This window comes from Oncorhynchus nerka, linkage group LG28 (genome assembly GCF_034236695.1).
Source record: "Oncorhynchus nerka isolate Pitt River linkage group LG28, Oner_Uvic_2.0, whole genome shotgun sequence".
In the NCBI taxonomy this organism is placed as follows: domain Eukaryota; kingdom Metazoa; phylum Chordata; class Actinopteri; order Salmoniformes; family Salmonidae; genus Oncorhynchus; species Oncorhynchus nerka.
The window spans coordinates 53,476,006-53,493,766 of NC_088423.1; the positions used below are offsets into that span (position 1 = coordinate 53,476,006).

At 41.9% G+C, this 17,761-nt stretch overlaps 1 protein-coding gene across 6 annotated transcripts in view; it reads right to left on the minus strand.

The window, feature by feature from the left end:
* The window catches only part of LOC115113426 (serum response factor-like), a 68,868-nt gene extending 53,414 nt beyond the window's left edge, over nt 1-15,454 (minus strand). For 3 of the 6 annotated variants that reach the window (XM_029641036.2, XM_029641035.2, XM_029641038.2), the window contains exon 1: nt 14,356-15,453. In XM_029641036.2, the coding sequence (XP_029496896.2) occupies nt 14,356-14,988 (633 nt within the window). In that variant the 5' untranslated portion in view covers nt 14,989-15,453. Of the gene's footprint in view, nt 1-14,355 lie in introns of all 6 variants that reach the window. The other 3 variants (XM_029641037.2, XM_029641040.2, XM_065012882.1) reach the window with 2 other exon arrangements.
* Nucleotides 15,455-17,761: the final 2,307 nt, after the last annotated feature.

The window sequence follows — 17,761 nt, forward strand, 5'->3', positions numbered from 1 at the left end:
TGTTCAAATGGTCTCACCTGAATCCTAAAAGAGATGGGTGGGTCTAAGGCTTTAAATGGTGTGAACGATGCTGAATGGGTATAGACAAAGAAGAGTTCCAAAACATTCAAGGGCCATTTTCTCAAAAGTGAGGTGACAAGTTTATCAACTTTCAAAGCAGAATTACTATCCCAGTGTTCTTCCGCTGCAGTGTATGACATACAATTTCCTAGCTCGGAGTCTCTACTTTTAGCCAATGTAAAAAATAAAATTTCGATTTTTGCTGCACAAGACTGAATCGAGGCAGTCAGTCACATATGATATAGGCTATTGCACATTATGCACAACAGACAATTATAAAAGCCCATAGATGTTGCTAGCTACAGTATTTATGATCTTTGGTAAATAAATTAAACTAGGTCCAGTAGGCTAATCGTTTTGAGTGTGTACCATCTTACTGGACTGGAATTATATGGACTGGAATTACACACATTGATCAAACCATGATAAAGCAGAAGAGAACATGTTATTCTCCTGCAGCACATAAGGCCTACAAAGTTACAAATATAGGCAAGCGAATTTGATATATAATAGGGCCCATTTGTATAATTAGTAGGCTGTCGCATATATAGCCTTCATAATATTTCCCCTAATGTTAGCCTATCCCCCCCTTTTGCTCTCGATTGTTGCTTCATTCCTTTCAACAGTTAAATTAAATAAGTTTCATTGTCCTCATCTTAATCATTCTAATGACATCCTTGAATAATATAGGACTAGAATTAGATGCAGAAGGCTTTCACTTCTCTTCACGAAGATTGGAAAGTTATGGGTTAACTGCTATAGCCTACCGCCATCACGCGTTCACTCTTCTTTCAAACTACCGGTGAGTTCTATTGGCTGCTGTATTTAACATTCAGCAAAATAGAACTTGCCTCACTCCTCAAATATTGGTATAAGAAATGCTAAAACAAAAATAAATGTTCAGCAAGCTATTCTAGTCTAGCTTTTCTTGCATGGGACTCCAAGAGCTTCTTCAAGGTGCTTGCGTATTGCGCAAGAGACAATATGCTTTTAAGTTATAGATTCTATGTATAACCCATCATTAATTAGCTAAATATAAAAGACAAATACTGCATTGAATATGTTACCCGAAAGAGGTAGTCTAGGATATCTAAATAAGGCAACATATCTACAAAAGGATGCACTATTTTAGATGCGATTTGAATGGAGTTGGAGAGAAAGACTGCGAGAGCACTCGTGCGTGCATTGATTTAAAGCAACGACATTCGATATTGATAGGCTGTTAAAACTTGAGCTGCAATTAACAACGTATATATTTATTTATTTTTAAACAAGGTGACCCCCGAAAGCCAGATGAAGATGGGTCAATTAGACACACATTGTCTTTATATTACTGTAGCATAGGCTAAGCTACAGCAAATTTAGGCCTGCATGTGACAAGATTTTTTTACCATGAGATGATAGGTCTACATGCATTGTGAAGTGTGCTCCATACTGAGATAGTTCTGTTCCCACCCTGACCACACCGCTCACGTGTGGTCAGCATACGTGTTATTCAAACACTGCACTCACACTGCTCGTGAGCGTCTGCGTGGCCAAGTGCTAAAATAAACCTTGGTTCTAATTGTGACCCTGCAAGTCCTGCTTTTCAAATCTCATTGTTTTTTTAGAAGCATATAGCCACATGGGTGATTGAAAGATCAACCGACTGGAGTGTGGACGTCAGTTCTAGTAATGCACCGTGAAGTTGGTTGCCAACCGCCATATAAAGTCCAAAGAAGATAAAGAAGCCTGTAGGAAGGAGGAGAGATGACAAGGAACGTATTTGTTTTATCTGTGGATTAATTGTCAGAGTAGAGGACCTTGTGCATGTCAGGTAAAATAACAACCCAATGTTTATATCCCAGGACAAATTACAAGCTAGCTAAACAGGACAAATTACCTAGCCACAGCAAGCTAGCTAGCTAAATTGCCATAAATGTTTAATGCTCTCAACCTGTCCACAAATTATTATAATTGGTTCAGATTTTGTTTTGATATTTCAACCTGCGTGTCCTGAACAAAATCAACTTGCGCACGTCCGGTTTGGTCAGCATGTGAGCATTGATTCATCGTGCAGAGGCCGTAGAAAAACCACATTTAGACATTACATATAATTTAACAATTCCATTTCACGCCATTCTGTTCATAAACACTGAACAAAAACATAAATGCAAAAGATTTGACTGATTTAGAAGGAAATTAGTCAGCTGAAATAAATTCATTTAGGCCCTCATCTATGGATTTCACATGACTGGTAATACCGATATGCATCAGTTGGTCACAAATCCATTTTTTTCAAGTAGGGGAGTGGATCAGAAATCCAGTCAGTATCTTGTGACCACCATTTACCTCATTCAGCGCAACATCTCCTTTATATAGAGTTAATCAGACTGTTGATTGTGGCCTGTGGAATGTTGTCCCAATCCTCTTCATTGTTGCTGGATATTGGAGGGAACTGGACACGCTGTTGTACACTTCGTTCCAGAGCATCCCAAACATGCTAAAATGGGTGACATGTCTGTTGAGTATGCAGGCCATGGAAGAACTGGGACAATTTCAGCTACCAGGAATTATGTACAGATCCTTGCGACATGGCGTTGTTATGCTGAAACATGAAGCACGACAATGGGCCTCAGGATCTCGCCATGGTATCTCTGTGCATTCAAATTGCCACCGACAAAATGCAATTGTGTTTGTTGTCCGTAGGTTACCATACCATAACCAACACCCCCCCCCACCCCGCTGGGCACTCTGTTCACAACGTTATCAGAAAACATGATGCCATACACACGGTCTGCCATCTGCCCGGTACAGTTGAATCCAGGATTAATCTGTGAAGCGCACCCTTCAACATGCCAGTGGCCATCGAAGGTGAGCATTTTCCCACTGACGTCAGTTACGATGCTAAACTGAAGTCAGATCAAGACCCTGGTGAGGACGACGAGCACGCAGAGGAGCTTCCCTGAGACGGTGTCTGACAGTTTGTGCAGAAATTCTTTGGTTGTGCAAACCCAGTTTCAACAGCTGTCCGGGTGGCTGGTATCAGACTATCCCACAGGTGAAGAAGACAGATGTGGAGGTCTTGGGCTGGCATGGTTAGCCGTACTGACAAATTCTCTAAAAGGACATTGGAGGTGGCTTACGGTAAAAGAATGAACATCCAATTTTCTGGCAAAAGCTCTGGTGGACATTCCTGCAGTCAGCATGCCAACTGCATTGCTGCCTCAAAACTTGAGAGATATGTGGCATCGTGTTTAGAGTGGCCTTTTATTGTCCGCAGCACAAGGTTCACCTGTGTAATGATCATTCTGTTTAATCAGAATCAGCTTCTTCATATGCTACACCTGTCAGGTGGATGCATTTTCAAATGTGCACAAAATGAAAGAAATAAAACTTTTGGAAATTTCTAGGAAATGTTATTTCAGCTCATGAAACATGAGGACCAACACTTTACATGTTGCGCTTATATTTTTGTTCGGTGTAGATTAAGATCACGCAGTAATTCAGATTGAGCACAGTTAGACAGCAGGTCAGAATTTGCTAAGATAACATATGGAGACCAAGGGAGGGCAATAAATTTCCATTAGCATTAGATAGGCATTTTTACTAAGTCCCACATTTAGGTCTAGACATTCAAATTGCTTTGAGACAGAGGTGGTGATGGATACAGAAACATTTCAAATGGCTCTTTATGTAATTTGCGACACCCCTTCCTCTGCCAACTCTATCAGATCTAAAAACATTAAAACCAGCCAGTCAGATACGCAAGAGTCCAGCATACTGCTTTAGCTAAGTTTCAGTTATAACCAGAATGTCCGTGTTTGTTTGAGATGTCAGACTAACAATAAAATTGAAATCAAAACTTCTCGCATTTACATGAATCAGTCAAAGGCTGCAGCTAGGGCTGCTGTGGTGACCGTATTACCGTCACACCGGCGGTCAGGAGTCATGAAGGCGGTCAAATTCAACGTGACCGTTTAGTCAGTTACAACTAGAGTGGCCAAATAACTTATTAAAATGAAGCACATTAATCCACTTTACAAGGGGTGTAGAGCCTAACTGGGATACATAAGCAGCACATGAGTTTCAAGTTTGGGGAATATAATTTGCATGCATAAATCAGATTTATGGTCGCTTTTGAGAATGTTGTTTTCTGCTAATGGAACATTCGTGCTTATAGCCTGCTGCTGTGTGTGCATTGCTGCGCTTATAATGTGAAGAAATAGCCTAATAATTTTAAAACAGCTTAAGCTAAACGTTCTGATCGGCTGCGTCAGCCTCATTGCGTAAAAAAGTGTTTTGATGTTAGTGCTTGTACTCATTTGGGATCCATTGTATCCCACAACTGTGCCAGACTGTTTGGGAATATTTATTTCTCACACAGAACAGCACAACTTTTGTACTATGGTGGATAGTAGACTGACATAGGCTAGTGCTTTTGTTGTTCGTTAGGCCTACTCATCTTGTTGGCTGACAAAACGTAAAATGTGGACAGTTCCAATATCTTCAATATGCACCTTGTAATTGGATAAGGATGTGCGTAGTTGCGTCCCCGATGTGTCGGTCTTCACTTGTAGCCTGTGAGAAAGACCCGATCACTTGATGGAGAGCCGTGTGAGTGAGATGAGCTTTGGAGCAGGCAGAACTCAGGGAGCAGGGCTGCAAAAGGCATGGATTTTTTAGGGTGCATTATGGCCACACAAAGGGGATGCCCCCAGGATATTCGAGGCATTATCAAGTGCTTCTCAAATTGTGAATGAGAGACTGACGAAGTGTGTACAGCCTGCGCATTAAAACAAAGCAGAGCTCATGCCTTTCAAGCAACTTTAAAAAAAAATACTCATTTGTTGCATCATGCAACCTTACAATAGAGTAAAATCAAAACATACAGCCCAACGTTTGTAGAACAACTAAAGGTACAGTAATAACTATAAATTAAGCATATAGGAGTACCTATTTCTTTGTTACCCACTCAAATCGTTTGGAGAAAATATCCTTTTGATTTTATTCAGCTTTGTTCAATTTAATTCTTCATACTATAAAACAATGCCACGGAATTCTAAGCAAATCTTGTCTACTAAATGAACTTGTGTAGCACACAGCCATATGGCATAGCCAGATCAGGACAACTAAGGGTACGCTATTCTGTTCTTCTGAATTAGACTACATTTTCTCCATATCATGGTGTTTCTTTAGACCCGTCTAAAATAAATCAGGGATTTATTGTGAAGGTGTAGACTACATTCCATGGATTTAGACGTTTAAAAATGTAGACATTCCAAAAAGTCTGCATCAGTGGCTTGTAGGCTGTGAGTGGAAGCCAGGAGATACTAAATGTGTTTATATTAATTAAAATTTTTAAAAACCCGACAGTTATTTGCTTGACAATCACCAGACAAAATTGTGACCGCCACAGCCCTAATTGCAGGATTTCAGATCAAATTGAGATAATAATACAAACATGCCATGTTCAACAGATAACCCCCCCTTAATAGAAAATACCATGGTTGGCTTGAATTGTTGCAGACCTTCAATATGATGATAATACTAAGAATTTATGGTTGGGATTACCAAAGTGGGACTTGGGGTGTTGATAAGTCAACGTCTCAGCGCAACCTTAAAATGCAAGGACAGGGTCCAGGCACCAAGATGATTTGGATGGACCCCATCCTCTCTATAGAACATCTTCCATTTCCAAAAGGTGTCAAAGTTATCCACAAAATTAACTCCAACAGAATTGCAGTAGACTCATAGCCAGTCATGTAGTGGCAGCAACCTACTGAATCTTTCGCTGCCATGCTCAGTGATGGCACTGGGCCTGAAATAATTTGATTTTTATTTATTTATTTGAGTCTTTCAGAGTTCCAATCAGTTCTATAAAATCCAGATTCAGACATTCCGAGCTAGCCATCCTAATGTCATTAGATCGCACATGGATTACGACAGCGACAGCCTCCATATTCTGGCATAAAAAGGTAGGAAGAGATGGCAGAGGGGATCCGGCAGTTTTTTCACCTCGTGCCGGCCGCAAAACCCATTCTGGCTGACAGAGGAACTAGTGCATCAGACACCCTCAAGGTCCAGTGATGACTCCAAGGTAGAATCCGGGTCAGAATCTCCCTGGGAAGGAGTCAGGATAGGGGCGGATGGCGCTGGAACCTCCAAACCCAAGAGGACAAAGCTGTTTGACAACTGGATTTGGGTCAGGCTCCCAACACCAAAGAAGGCACAATCGCCACAGGCTGCTTCCCTCCATTTGGCAGTATCACCCACTAAATCCATCAGAAGCGACAGTCCTGCTTCATTTTCCAGGGAAGTGGGAGATTTCTTCGGTGAGGGGTCCCTGGAAGGCATTGGCCATGTAGTCAATGAGTGTTGACATGGCGGTGATACTCTCAGCACATCGTCCAGACTGTGGAATAGAGGAGAAGGTAGGCGAGGGTGCTTTCCCCAGTCGATTTTGCAAGCTCTTAAATCTATTTGTTAATAGTAGCAACTTCTTCTCTATAGTCCTCTGTGGGTAAACAATTGTTGCATTGGAACTCCAGTTGGTGCACATTGTCCTGGAAGAGCGCGTAGTAAATACAGCTCCTGCAGCGCACAAAATGCTAAATTTTACATCTGAACAGGGAAGCCTCCATGAGAAGAGACATTGCAACACGGATTATGTTGCTGAGATAACGATTTACAGGTAGAGTAAAAAAAGACAGGTCATCGGTAAATACACCAAAAAAATTAAAACATTTAATGAAACAAATAGACTAGCCTGTTAACCATAACTTTCTGCAACAATTTGTGCACTCGCTCTCCTTCCAGTGTACCTAGAAATCAACAAATGTTACCAACCCTTAGTAAACTTCTGGGGGGAAAAAACCTGTTTGACCAGATACAATGCTACTTCACAGTAAACACATTGACAAACAGAATTTCAGTATTCTTATAGGGAAGGACACTCAACAAACACAGCACTTACACAAATGACTGATGATTGTCTGAGAGAAATTGATGATAAATGATTGTGTGGGCTGTCTTGTTCGACTTCAATTCAGCTTTTGACATTATCAAGCAGAGTCTGCTGCTGGAAAAACATGTGTTATGGCTTTATACCCCCTGCTATAATGTGGATAAAGAGTTACTTGTCTAACAGAACACAGACGGTGTTCTTTAATGGAAGCCTCTCAAATATAATCCAGTTAGAATCAGGAATTCCCCAGGGTAGCCGTTTAGGCCCCTTGCATTTTTCAATTTTTACTAACATGCCACTGACTGAGTAATGCCAGAGTGTCTATGTATGCGGATGACTCAACACTATACACGTCATCTACTACAGCGAATGAAATGACAGCAACACTCAACAAAGAGTTGCAGTTAGTTTCAGAGTGGGTAGCAAGGAATAAATTAGTCCTAAATATTTCTAAAACCAAAAGCATTGTAATTGGAACAAAAACACTCACTAAACCCCAAACCTCAACTAAAACTGAAATAAATCATGTGGAAATGTGGAAGTTGACTAAACTGCTTGGAGTAACCCTAAATTGTAAACTGTAAACGTATTAATGCAGCTAAGATGGAGAGAAGTATGTCTATAATAAAGCCATGCTCTGCCTTAACAACGCTATCAACAAGGCAGGTCTTCCTGGCCCCAGTTTTGTCGCACCTTGACTACTGTTCAGTTGTGTGGTCATGTGCCACAAAAAGGACTTAGGAAAATTGCAATTGGCTCAGAACAGGGCAGCACGGCTGGCCTTTGGACGTACACAGAGAGCTAATATTAATAGTATGCATGTCCATCTTTCCTGGCTGAAAGTGGAGGAGAGATGGACTTCATCACTACTTTTATTTATGAGAGGTATTGACATGTTGAATAAACACCTTATGGAACAGTGGGGACTGTGAAGCAACACAAACATTGGCACAGACACATGCATACACACACGATAACATACACACACATGGATTTAGTACTGTAGATATGTGGTAGTGGTGGAGTAGGGGCCTGAGGGCACACAGTGTGCTGTGAAATCTGTGAATGTATTGTAATGTTTTTAAAATTGTATAAACTGCCTTAATTTTGCTGGACCCCAGGAAGTGTAACTGCTGCTTTGGTTTACACCATTTTAAGCTAATGGGGATCCATAATAAATAGAAATAGCTACTTTAAAAGGTTGAATGAGAAACATTCAAACATACTGAGCACAAACCGCTCTTTGAAAATGTGTTACTGTGTTACATCTCTGTGTCCGGTAGGCATAGTTGCAGTATAATGGAGGTGACATTGTGGTTAGAAATAGGAATGTCAGTTGCTCTAGTCTATTTAAAACACAAATCCAGACATGAATGTTGTGACTTCCAGTCACTCAGTGCCAGGACAGAGATGGCATGTCCCACTTGGTTCTTTACACATTATGTCTGCGAGTCTTAATACATCAGATTATGGCAAATTCTGTTGGATTTTGGGTTGAATTGAGTCTTCCACGGGTTAAATAATGTATAAGTCAAAGTGACACAAGGGAAGGATATTGTACAGGGAAGTTGAAATCTACCTCATGATGACATTCTTGGTCAGTGTAGCCTATAGGTCAGGGCTCCCCAACTGGCAGCGTCGGCACCCCCCAAAAATATATATTTTTATTTGTTGGTCATAAGACTAAAAACAAGTGCCAAGTGATTATAATTTTTGAAATCTATTCCAAAGTATTTTCATGAATGATAGAGAGATGTGAACGTATACACATGGAAGCAAAGTTTGAAATGATTCAATTATATCCGTTTGGGCTTCTTGCGGTCAATTTGCAGCCTACAAATTATTTGTATTTATGTTCCAGCCCCCTAACCATCCGCTCTTGAATATTTTATTACATTTTTTAAATGGCACGCAGCTAAATCTAGTTTAATTTTTTTATCTAGTTTATTTATTTATTTACCTTGAACTACGTGAGTCATTTAAGAACAAATTATTATTTACAATGACGGCCTACCCCGGCCAAAACCGGACGATGCTGGGCCAATTGTGTGCCACCCTATGGGACTCCCAATCACAGCCGGATGTGATGCAGTCTGGATTCAAACCAGGGACTGCAGTGACGCCTCTTGCACTAAGATGCAGCGCCTTAGACCGCTGCGCCACTCAGGAGTTTTACAGAGTCACAGGACTTGATGATGCCCCATACACATCAAGCAATGCAACATCTAGTCTGATTAATCAGGCTGTAACACACACACACACTAGGCTTGGATGGTATACCGGAGTACTTGGAAATAGCCACGGGATGGTTTTGAAGTGTTTTTAAATACATTTGAATATTTGTAGCTACTTTTAAATTAAATACCTGCAGTCAACTTCTGCAATACGTTAGGATATAAAGCAGATCACGTTATTTATTTCAACAGTCACATTATGAGGCTTAGAGATAGTCCCTAGTCACGTTTGTTTACAAGCACACAACGACGAGAGACCGGAGCCTTGTGAGTAACTCACTCACTGTTGTGCACCACACACTGATCTAGTTACAGTATGGAATTCACAGCAAAATATTTGCCAGCTAGATGTCGTATTAGGCAGGGCAAACCAGTTTGGGTGATTACAGGGAAATCAAAATAAAATCACAACATGTTTTTGAGCTCATTCAGGAGTTTTTACCTGATTAAGTACAATATCATTGTAAATTAAATGTTGAAAGTTCATTTTTAACTTAAGAATATACATTGATGCGGTCGCTGCTTCCTGTTGACAACAACCTACACGTGCAATAATAGTAATCATATTGCTTGGGGGGGTTAAAACTAACACAGCTCAAAAACCACACGGAATCTGGCAGTGGTGGAAAAAGTGCCCAATTACCCAAAGATACCTTCATAGAAAATGACTCAAGCAAAAGTGAAAAATATACTTAAGTATCAAAAAGCATAAATAATTTCAAATTGCTTATAATATGCTAAATCAGACAGCACAATCTTACTATTTTTTATTTATTTACAGATAGCCAAGGGAACACTACAACACGCAGACATAATTTAAAGTACTTCAAAGTATTTTTGTACATCACTGGTTAGGGGACAATTTGTATAAGACAGCAAGCTACATTTAGAAGTGTTGCATTTTGAATCAAGTGGGTCACCAATGTGGTAAGTATAACAACACTTTTGTTAAATCACTTCCATCGGTATTACGCAGAAATCAATAGTACAGTGGGCAAACATTTGGGGTGCAGCGCTGTTTAAACTAAAATTATTCAAAGGCCACACTGAAACTTGGAATAACCTATACATGGTTGGTTAGCTGAAAATTTGTAGAAGGCTTCCATCTATATTTTGGAATGGCGGACGTTGATTTCGGGGGGCTGCCATCATGGAAAAGGGAAGGAAAATGTGTTGTTAGTCAACTTCAATGAATCCCGAACCGCCACAAGATATTAACAGTGACAACAGTTGGCTGCTATTTAAGTGATAGTTTGACTGTCAACTCCATATTGATGTGTGGCCAACGACTTTATAGAGAGACCTCCCCCAGAATGATCCAGTACCATTTGAGATTATTTTTTTTATAGCTGCGTTCTAAGTTCCAGCACGTTTGATCAACTCAACACTACAAAACCAAATACATTAAGCAATTGATTGTGTCACTATGTTGACTAAAACTCTTATACTAACATCACGAATCTGAGGTAAAAGGGTTAACCACTCCCCCAATTCGATGTGATCAAAACGTTCGCTTCTGTGCACATACAGCCCCATCAGGGAAAGAAGCGTAATATACAGGGGCTTCCAGAAAGTATTCATACCTCTTGACTAGGGTTGCACATTTTGGGGAATAGTCAGAGGTGGAAACTTTCTGTGGGAATTAACAGAAACATATGCAAATTAATATTAATCTATTTAAAATGTAAATGTTTTTGCATTGGATATATTTACAATATCATATGAAGACAGAAACATAAACCTTTTACCTTAGTGGACATAATTGCAAATTATTTAAACCTTCCAATATAAATAAAACAATTTAAATTGCGAATTTAACTTTAATTAAATGAGTTGACTCATCACATGGGATGATTTCACTGAACAACAAAAGGGAATATTGAATTATCCATCGCATCTCACAATAAAATTTTCAACATACATCTGTAAAATGATAACCAAAGCTTTAGATTCTAGACTGTCTTCCTCTCAGGCTTACATGTCTTCTCCCTGGACCTCCTTAATTGTTCACCTCTTGAACATCAGACCGAGGCCTCAACGTCACTGTCACTTTCCAACCTTGTTGTGGATGGCTCGAATTTGCCCGGATAGCCACCAATTTTTCAAACCTTGTATTGGTCAGACTGTTGCGTGCTTTGGTGTGTGTGTTCCCAAACAAGGACCAGTTGCGCTCTGAGGCGGCTGATGTTGGTGGGATTTGGAGGATGATGGAGGCAACAGGGGAAAGAGCCTCAGATCCACAAAGTCCCTTCCACCAGGTGGCTGATGACATATGTTGGCATGACTGCCATATTGCATCTCCATCCCAAAGCCTTTGCTTGGAAGTGTACTCCAGACTGTCAAGAACCTTGACCGCATCCAGGCCAAGGTGGCAAGACACAGTATTGATGACACCATACGCCTTGTTGATCTCTGCACCAGACAGGATTCTCTCGCCAGCATACTTGGGGTCCAACATGTACGCCGCGGCATGTATGGGCTTCAGGCAGAAGTCTTCACACTTCTTGATGCATTTCAGAGCTGCAGATTCCTCTTCTTGGAGCAACAGTGAAGTGGGCAGGGAAGTACAGATTTCTTCTCTTACATCTGCAAGCAGAGTCTGAACATCAGACGGGGTGGCATTGTCTCCCTCAATCCACGCAATGGCTACTGCTATAGGTTTCAGGATTTTCAGGCTGCTTACCACTCTCTCCCAAAATACATAATCTAGGAGGATCCTCTTGATGGGGCCGTCCATAATCGGCAGACTGATATGGCCATTTATTGGAGACTCCTTCCCCTCCAGGAGACTGTCAAACATATTGACAACACCACCTCAATGGGTGTTGCTGGGCAGCTTCAATGTGGTGCTCTTATTCTTCTCACTTTGCTTGGTGAGGTAGATTGCTGCTATAACTTGATAACCCTGCTAAATGCTACACAGTTGTGCATTTGGTTTGCCAACTTAGTAATTAGTTATCTAGCTAGCTAAGTGGTTAGCTTCTTGCAATCAAGCTCTTCTTGGTAACAGCAGAGAATCCCCCCAACTGGATCAAGAGACTTTTGGTCTAATATTTGTTTTGTGTGTGCAGGAAACTGTCAGTAGCATTTATAAGTCACTTGATGAGCTGGGATGTCTGCCCTGCAAACAGTTTGTCAGAGAGTGCTATGGGATTTTATATGTACTTATTGTGCCCCTTGTGTTCAGTGCCGGTATTACAGAATATCCCAGGATGGCACATGGTTGACATGACAATCTGGATACCGCCCAAGCCTAGTATACACACAGCTTGAAACTAATGTCTGCAAAATCGTTTAAAATCAGTAGAGGCTGCTGAGGGGAGGACAGCTCATAATAATGTCTGGAACGGAGCGAATAGAATGGAAACCATGTCTTTGATACCATTCCACTCCAGCCATTACCACAAGCTATCCTCCCCAATTAAGGTGCCACCAACTAGAGGTCGACCGATTATGATTTTTCAACGCCGATACAGAGTATTTGATGACCAAAAAAGCCGATACCGATTAATCAGACAATTTTTTAAAAATGTATTTGTAATAATGACCATTTCAACAATACTGAATGAACACTTATTTTAACTTAATATAATACATCAATAAAATCAATTTAGCCTCAAGTAAATAATGAAACAATTTGGTTTAAATAATGCAAAAACAAAGTGTTGGAGAATAAAGTAAAAGTGCAATATGTGCCAGCTAACATTTCAGTTCCTTGCTCAGAACATGAGAACATATGAAAGCTGGTGGTTCCTTTTAACATGAGTCTTCAATATTCCCAGGTAAGAAGTTTTAGGTTGTAGTTATTATAGGAATTATAGGACTATTTCCCTCTGTACCATTTGTATTTCATTAACCTTTGACTATTAGATGTTCTTATAGGCACTTTAGTATTGCCAGTGTAACAGTATAGCTTCCGTCCCTCTCCTCACTCCTGCCTGGGCTCGAACCAGCAACACAACAACAACAACATCGAAGCAGTGTTACCCATGCAGAGCAATGGGAAGAACTACTAGAAGGCTCAGAGCGAGTGACGTTTGAAACGCTATTAGCGCGCGCTAACTAGCTAGCCATTTCACCTCACTTCACACCAGCCTCATCTCGGGAGTTGATAGGCTTGAAGTCATAAACAGCGCAATGCTTGAAGCACAACGAAGAGCTGCTGGCAAAATGCACAAAAGTGCTGTTTGGATGAATGTTTACGCGCCTGCTTCTGCCTACCACCACTCAGTCAGATACTTGTATGCTCAGTCAGATTATATGCAATGCAGGACACGCTAGATAATATCTAGTAATATCATCAACCATGTGTAGTTAACTAGTGATTATGATTGATTGTTTTTTATAAGATAAGATTAATACTTGCTAGCAACTTACCTTGGCTTACTGCATTCACATATTTGTTTTACCTTTATTTAACTAGGCAAGTCAGTTAAGAACAAATTCTTATTTTCAATGACGGCCTAGGAACAGTGGGTTAACTGCCTGTTCAGGGGCAGAACGACAGATTTTTACCTTGTCAGCTCGGGGATATAACTTGCAACCTTTCTGTTCTTAACTGATTTGCCTAGATAAATAAAAAGGTATATATAAAAAATATTTAAAAAATAAAGTTTTTAAATTAAAAATAAATAAATAATAATAATTAAACCAGCGCCCAAAAATACAGATTTCTGATTGTTATGAAAACTTGAAAATCGGCCCTAATTAAATCATCCATTCCGATTTATCGGTTGACCTCTTCCACCAATGTTTAATAATATTGCATTTGAACTTACTCTACCGGTTGAAGGTGTGGTTTGTCCTTCAGCTGCTTGAAATGAGATAAAATATCCACAGGAAAGTATTGTTTACTAGACTTTTTAGAGAGCCTGTAGATATGGTTCAGTTCAACAAGGTAAAATTAGTTTCATATTGGATAAATCGGTTCTCTCGTCAATAGCTATGGAACCAAGCATGCCATGACAATTAATATTTTATATTCTGAATCGGGGGAGGAGGAAGAACAATTCACTTTTTTTACAACATTGAAATCCAAATGAAACATTTAAAATTCACATCAATTGTCACGTGTGATGAGATGCAACAGCTGGAAATTTCACTGTGATTACTCACCTTCTTCATTATGCCTGTCTTCCTCTTGCTAAAAGTTGTGTATCGTCTCAACTTGTTGTCGATAAATTCCATTTTTATCTTTACACGTCCACGTGTCTTCTTCCCCGGTTTTGCGCCAGCAACACCTCCGGGGACTAAACCATAAGCCCCCGGTGGTACCCCAGTCCCCTGCCCTGTCACCGCAGCCTCCATCTCCAGTCTCTCCCGCTTTACACCTCTTCTGTTGTCTCTGATTGATCCCATCAGGTCGTCATCATCCCCCGAGTCCGAATCAGCGTCTGACCCACTGCACCCCATGGGCGCACACTTTTTGTCTGGGTCGTACCGGCTCCCTCCGTGAACCCCAACTCCCGTATTCAGACTTCCGATGCCTCCCTGTCCGGCGGTCTGTAGAGTCGTCAGTCCCGTCCCGCTCACTGGTCTTGCCCCACCTCTTGGACCCACTTCTGGACCGTTGCCCCCCAACATCCCAACCGCACCGGTGCTGTCGCTGACCCCAGTTGTCGTCTGCACTGCTCTGACCAACACGGGGCGAATTCCACTCCCAATAACCACAGAACCGTAACCTGTGTTACCACTGACAGACGCTGATCCGTTTCCAGATGGTGCTGATCCAGCCTGGCTTGGTAACATTCTATTTAGAGGACCCGGTCTCTGAAATCGCCAGCCGACTGCTGGAGCGCGTGTGTTAGTAAAATTACGGCACAGCTCATGCAACCCAACCACCCAAAAGGTAAACAAGCAGCGAAAATGAGGACATTGCGAAATTGGCGTTTGTTTGAAACCACCAGCGTAAACTTCCAAAAGTGATGCTGCCCCTAGGACTCTTCAGCCCGGTCCAGCTTGGCTCAACCTCCTCTATTTCCAAAACTCCGAGCAATTTCTCTAAAAGGAAAAAGCTTAGAGCGCATTAGTTATTACTCCGCCATGTCATGTAGTTCACACCGTAAACGCTTTAAGTGTCATCGGTATCCGCCTTCAATGCACAAACGCTGTAAATATTTAATCGAATATCACGCAGTATTTTAGCCGTGCATTTGCACACAAACCTGATGCCTTTTGAAATAATGTATCAGATAGTGGACTAATATTACAACCCAAGAACTACTTTCCTCCTTATAAAGAGATACAATGTTTCCTTTTATGGAGTTGTCTCTCCTTATTTGGCGAGTCAAAGCGTCGTCTACGGATTGGCCGATGAGGATCTCAGTAGAGCTACCATTGGTCAATATAGCATGTTTATTAGAATAAATACCAAAATGGTCGCGCTGTACCAGACGTCAATGTGGTCATGCGTTGAGATATTGAAATATCAAAACATGCATGCCCTCAAAGCAGCATAGTATTTAATTTGTATGAAGACAGTAAATTAAAGGGTATAATAAACGTGTTTATAGACGATAATAAAAGTGGTGTGCCTAAGAATAGGATAGTGGGTTTTAGAATTGACTACATTTATCATAGCTAAATAAATGGTGGTACTATCTAAAATATCACATTTAGAAAATAATTCAAAAGCAGATTGAATCGGAACATTACATGTTCCAAATTTTGATAAATACTTTATCTGATAGTAATAGCCTAAATAATTTTGCTATAATCTTGTTAGAATGAGCGACATTGGATGTTGTTAAATACTTAGTAATAAAATGTTATAACTTGACATATTAGAGGTAATTAACACTCCTCCTTACACAAATCACCTTCAATCAAGGGCCATGGACAACAAGCCCAGTAGATCATTGTAGAATAAATCAGGCAAATCAAGGGTCAATGTCATCATTAATGACAAGCAGTAGGCCTACATATCACAGGCAACACAATATTGGGAGCACAGTAGGATCACAGTATTGCACCTAAATATTCTCAATAGCTATGCAAATACTCAATGGAAAAAGTATTCGTAAGCATGAGTCCAACTAGCTCTCCCATATCAGTACCCCCCCCCCCCCCAGATTTGTTTTCTATATTTGTTTATAGGATAAAGTTTGGACACACCTACTCATTCAAGGGTTTTTCTTTATTTTTACTATTTTCCACATTGTAGAATAATAGGGTGGACATCAAAACTATGAAATAACATATGGAATCATGTAGTAACCAAAAAAAGTGTTAAACCTCCCGTTGTCCTCCTATTATGCCTACCACACAGTGTCCCCCCGGGTCACCCTGTCCCGTCTTGGCTAAAGGCCCAGTGGGCACAAGTGTGACAGTATGCGTGTGAACAGCCTTTGCAGATGTATTTCTTACACCTGCAGCACGCGGTGTGTGTCTTGACGTCCTTCTTGGGTGGGCAGAGCTGACACCTCTTTCTCTTACTCACCCCCAGCGGGACGGCTGGGGCGTCGGCCGGGCCAGCGACTTGCTCCCGGGCTTGCGGACGAGCCTCGGCGGTGGCACTCTGTAGGACTTTGACAAGTGCGGACGCGGCTTGGGTGCGGGGGAGACGGTGCATTCTTTGGATCAAGGCCTAAAGAGTGCCTTTCCGAGCTGCTCCAGGAACACCCTCCTCTTGTTCCGCTGCCCAGGCATCCAGTCGGGCTTGATCTCTCGCCTTATGACAAAGGCGGTGTAGGAGGACACGTCGAGGATGTTGTGGAAGATGACCAGGGGCCAGCGGGCGGTCATCCGTCTGCAGCTGTAGGTCCCGACCACCTTGTCTAGGTTGTCCACGCCGCCCTTGTTGCAGTTGTAGTCTAGGATGAGGGCCGGCTTCCGGTCGCGGCGATCGCTAACGTCGGGCTCCGTGTGCAGCGTGCTCAGAAGTAGCACATTCTTATTTCTCTTTGCCAGGTAGGACACTAGAGTGGCGGTGGGCGTGAAGGCGAACCTGGAGGACGAGACCTGTCTGCCCTTTGACTGGAGCAACACGGGAGGGATTGGGCTTGTTCTTTCGCACCGTGCCGGCCATGGTGAGGTTCCTCTCGAGGAGCCGCTGCCCGAGTTCGTAGGAGGTGAAGAAATTGTCACACGTGACGTTGTGACCGCCCGGCAGTCCCTCGGTCAAATCGAGGACAACGCGCGCGCCCTGGTTCTTCTCTGGGCCTATTTGGCCGACTTGCTGGGAATGTACTGTCGGAAAGGACAGCGTCGGGAGAGGGGAGAGGAGATTAGCAGCGTCATCGTTACTGGCTCACCATCGGGGCGCACTACATTTATATTACACGCAGCCGCCGCCGCCGCTACTGCCGATTGCTTACTACTGCCGATTGCTACTACTGCCGATTGCTACTACTGGCCATGCGACTACTGCTACCTCTCTATGCTACACGTACATACACAAATACATAGACGGTACCTCTGAACCTTCTAGTTGTTCGTCCACCGTCACGTCGGGCCCCGGGTTGTAGAGGGCCGGCAGCCGCTCCTCCCACAGGTCCCATACCTCTCTTATGGCCGCCAGTCT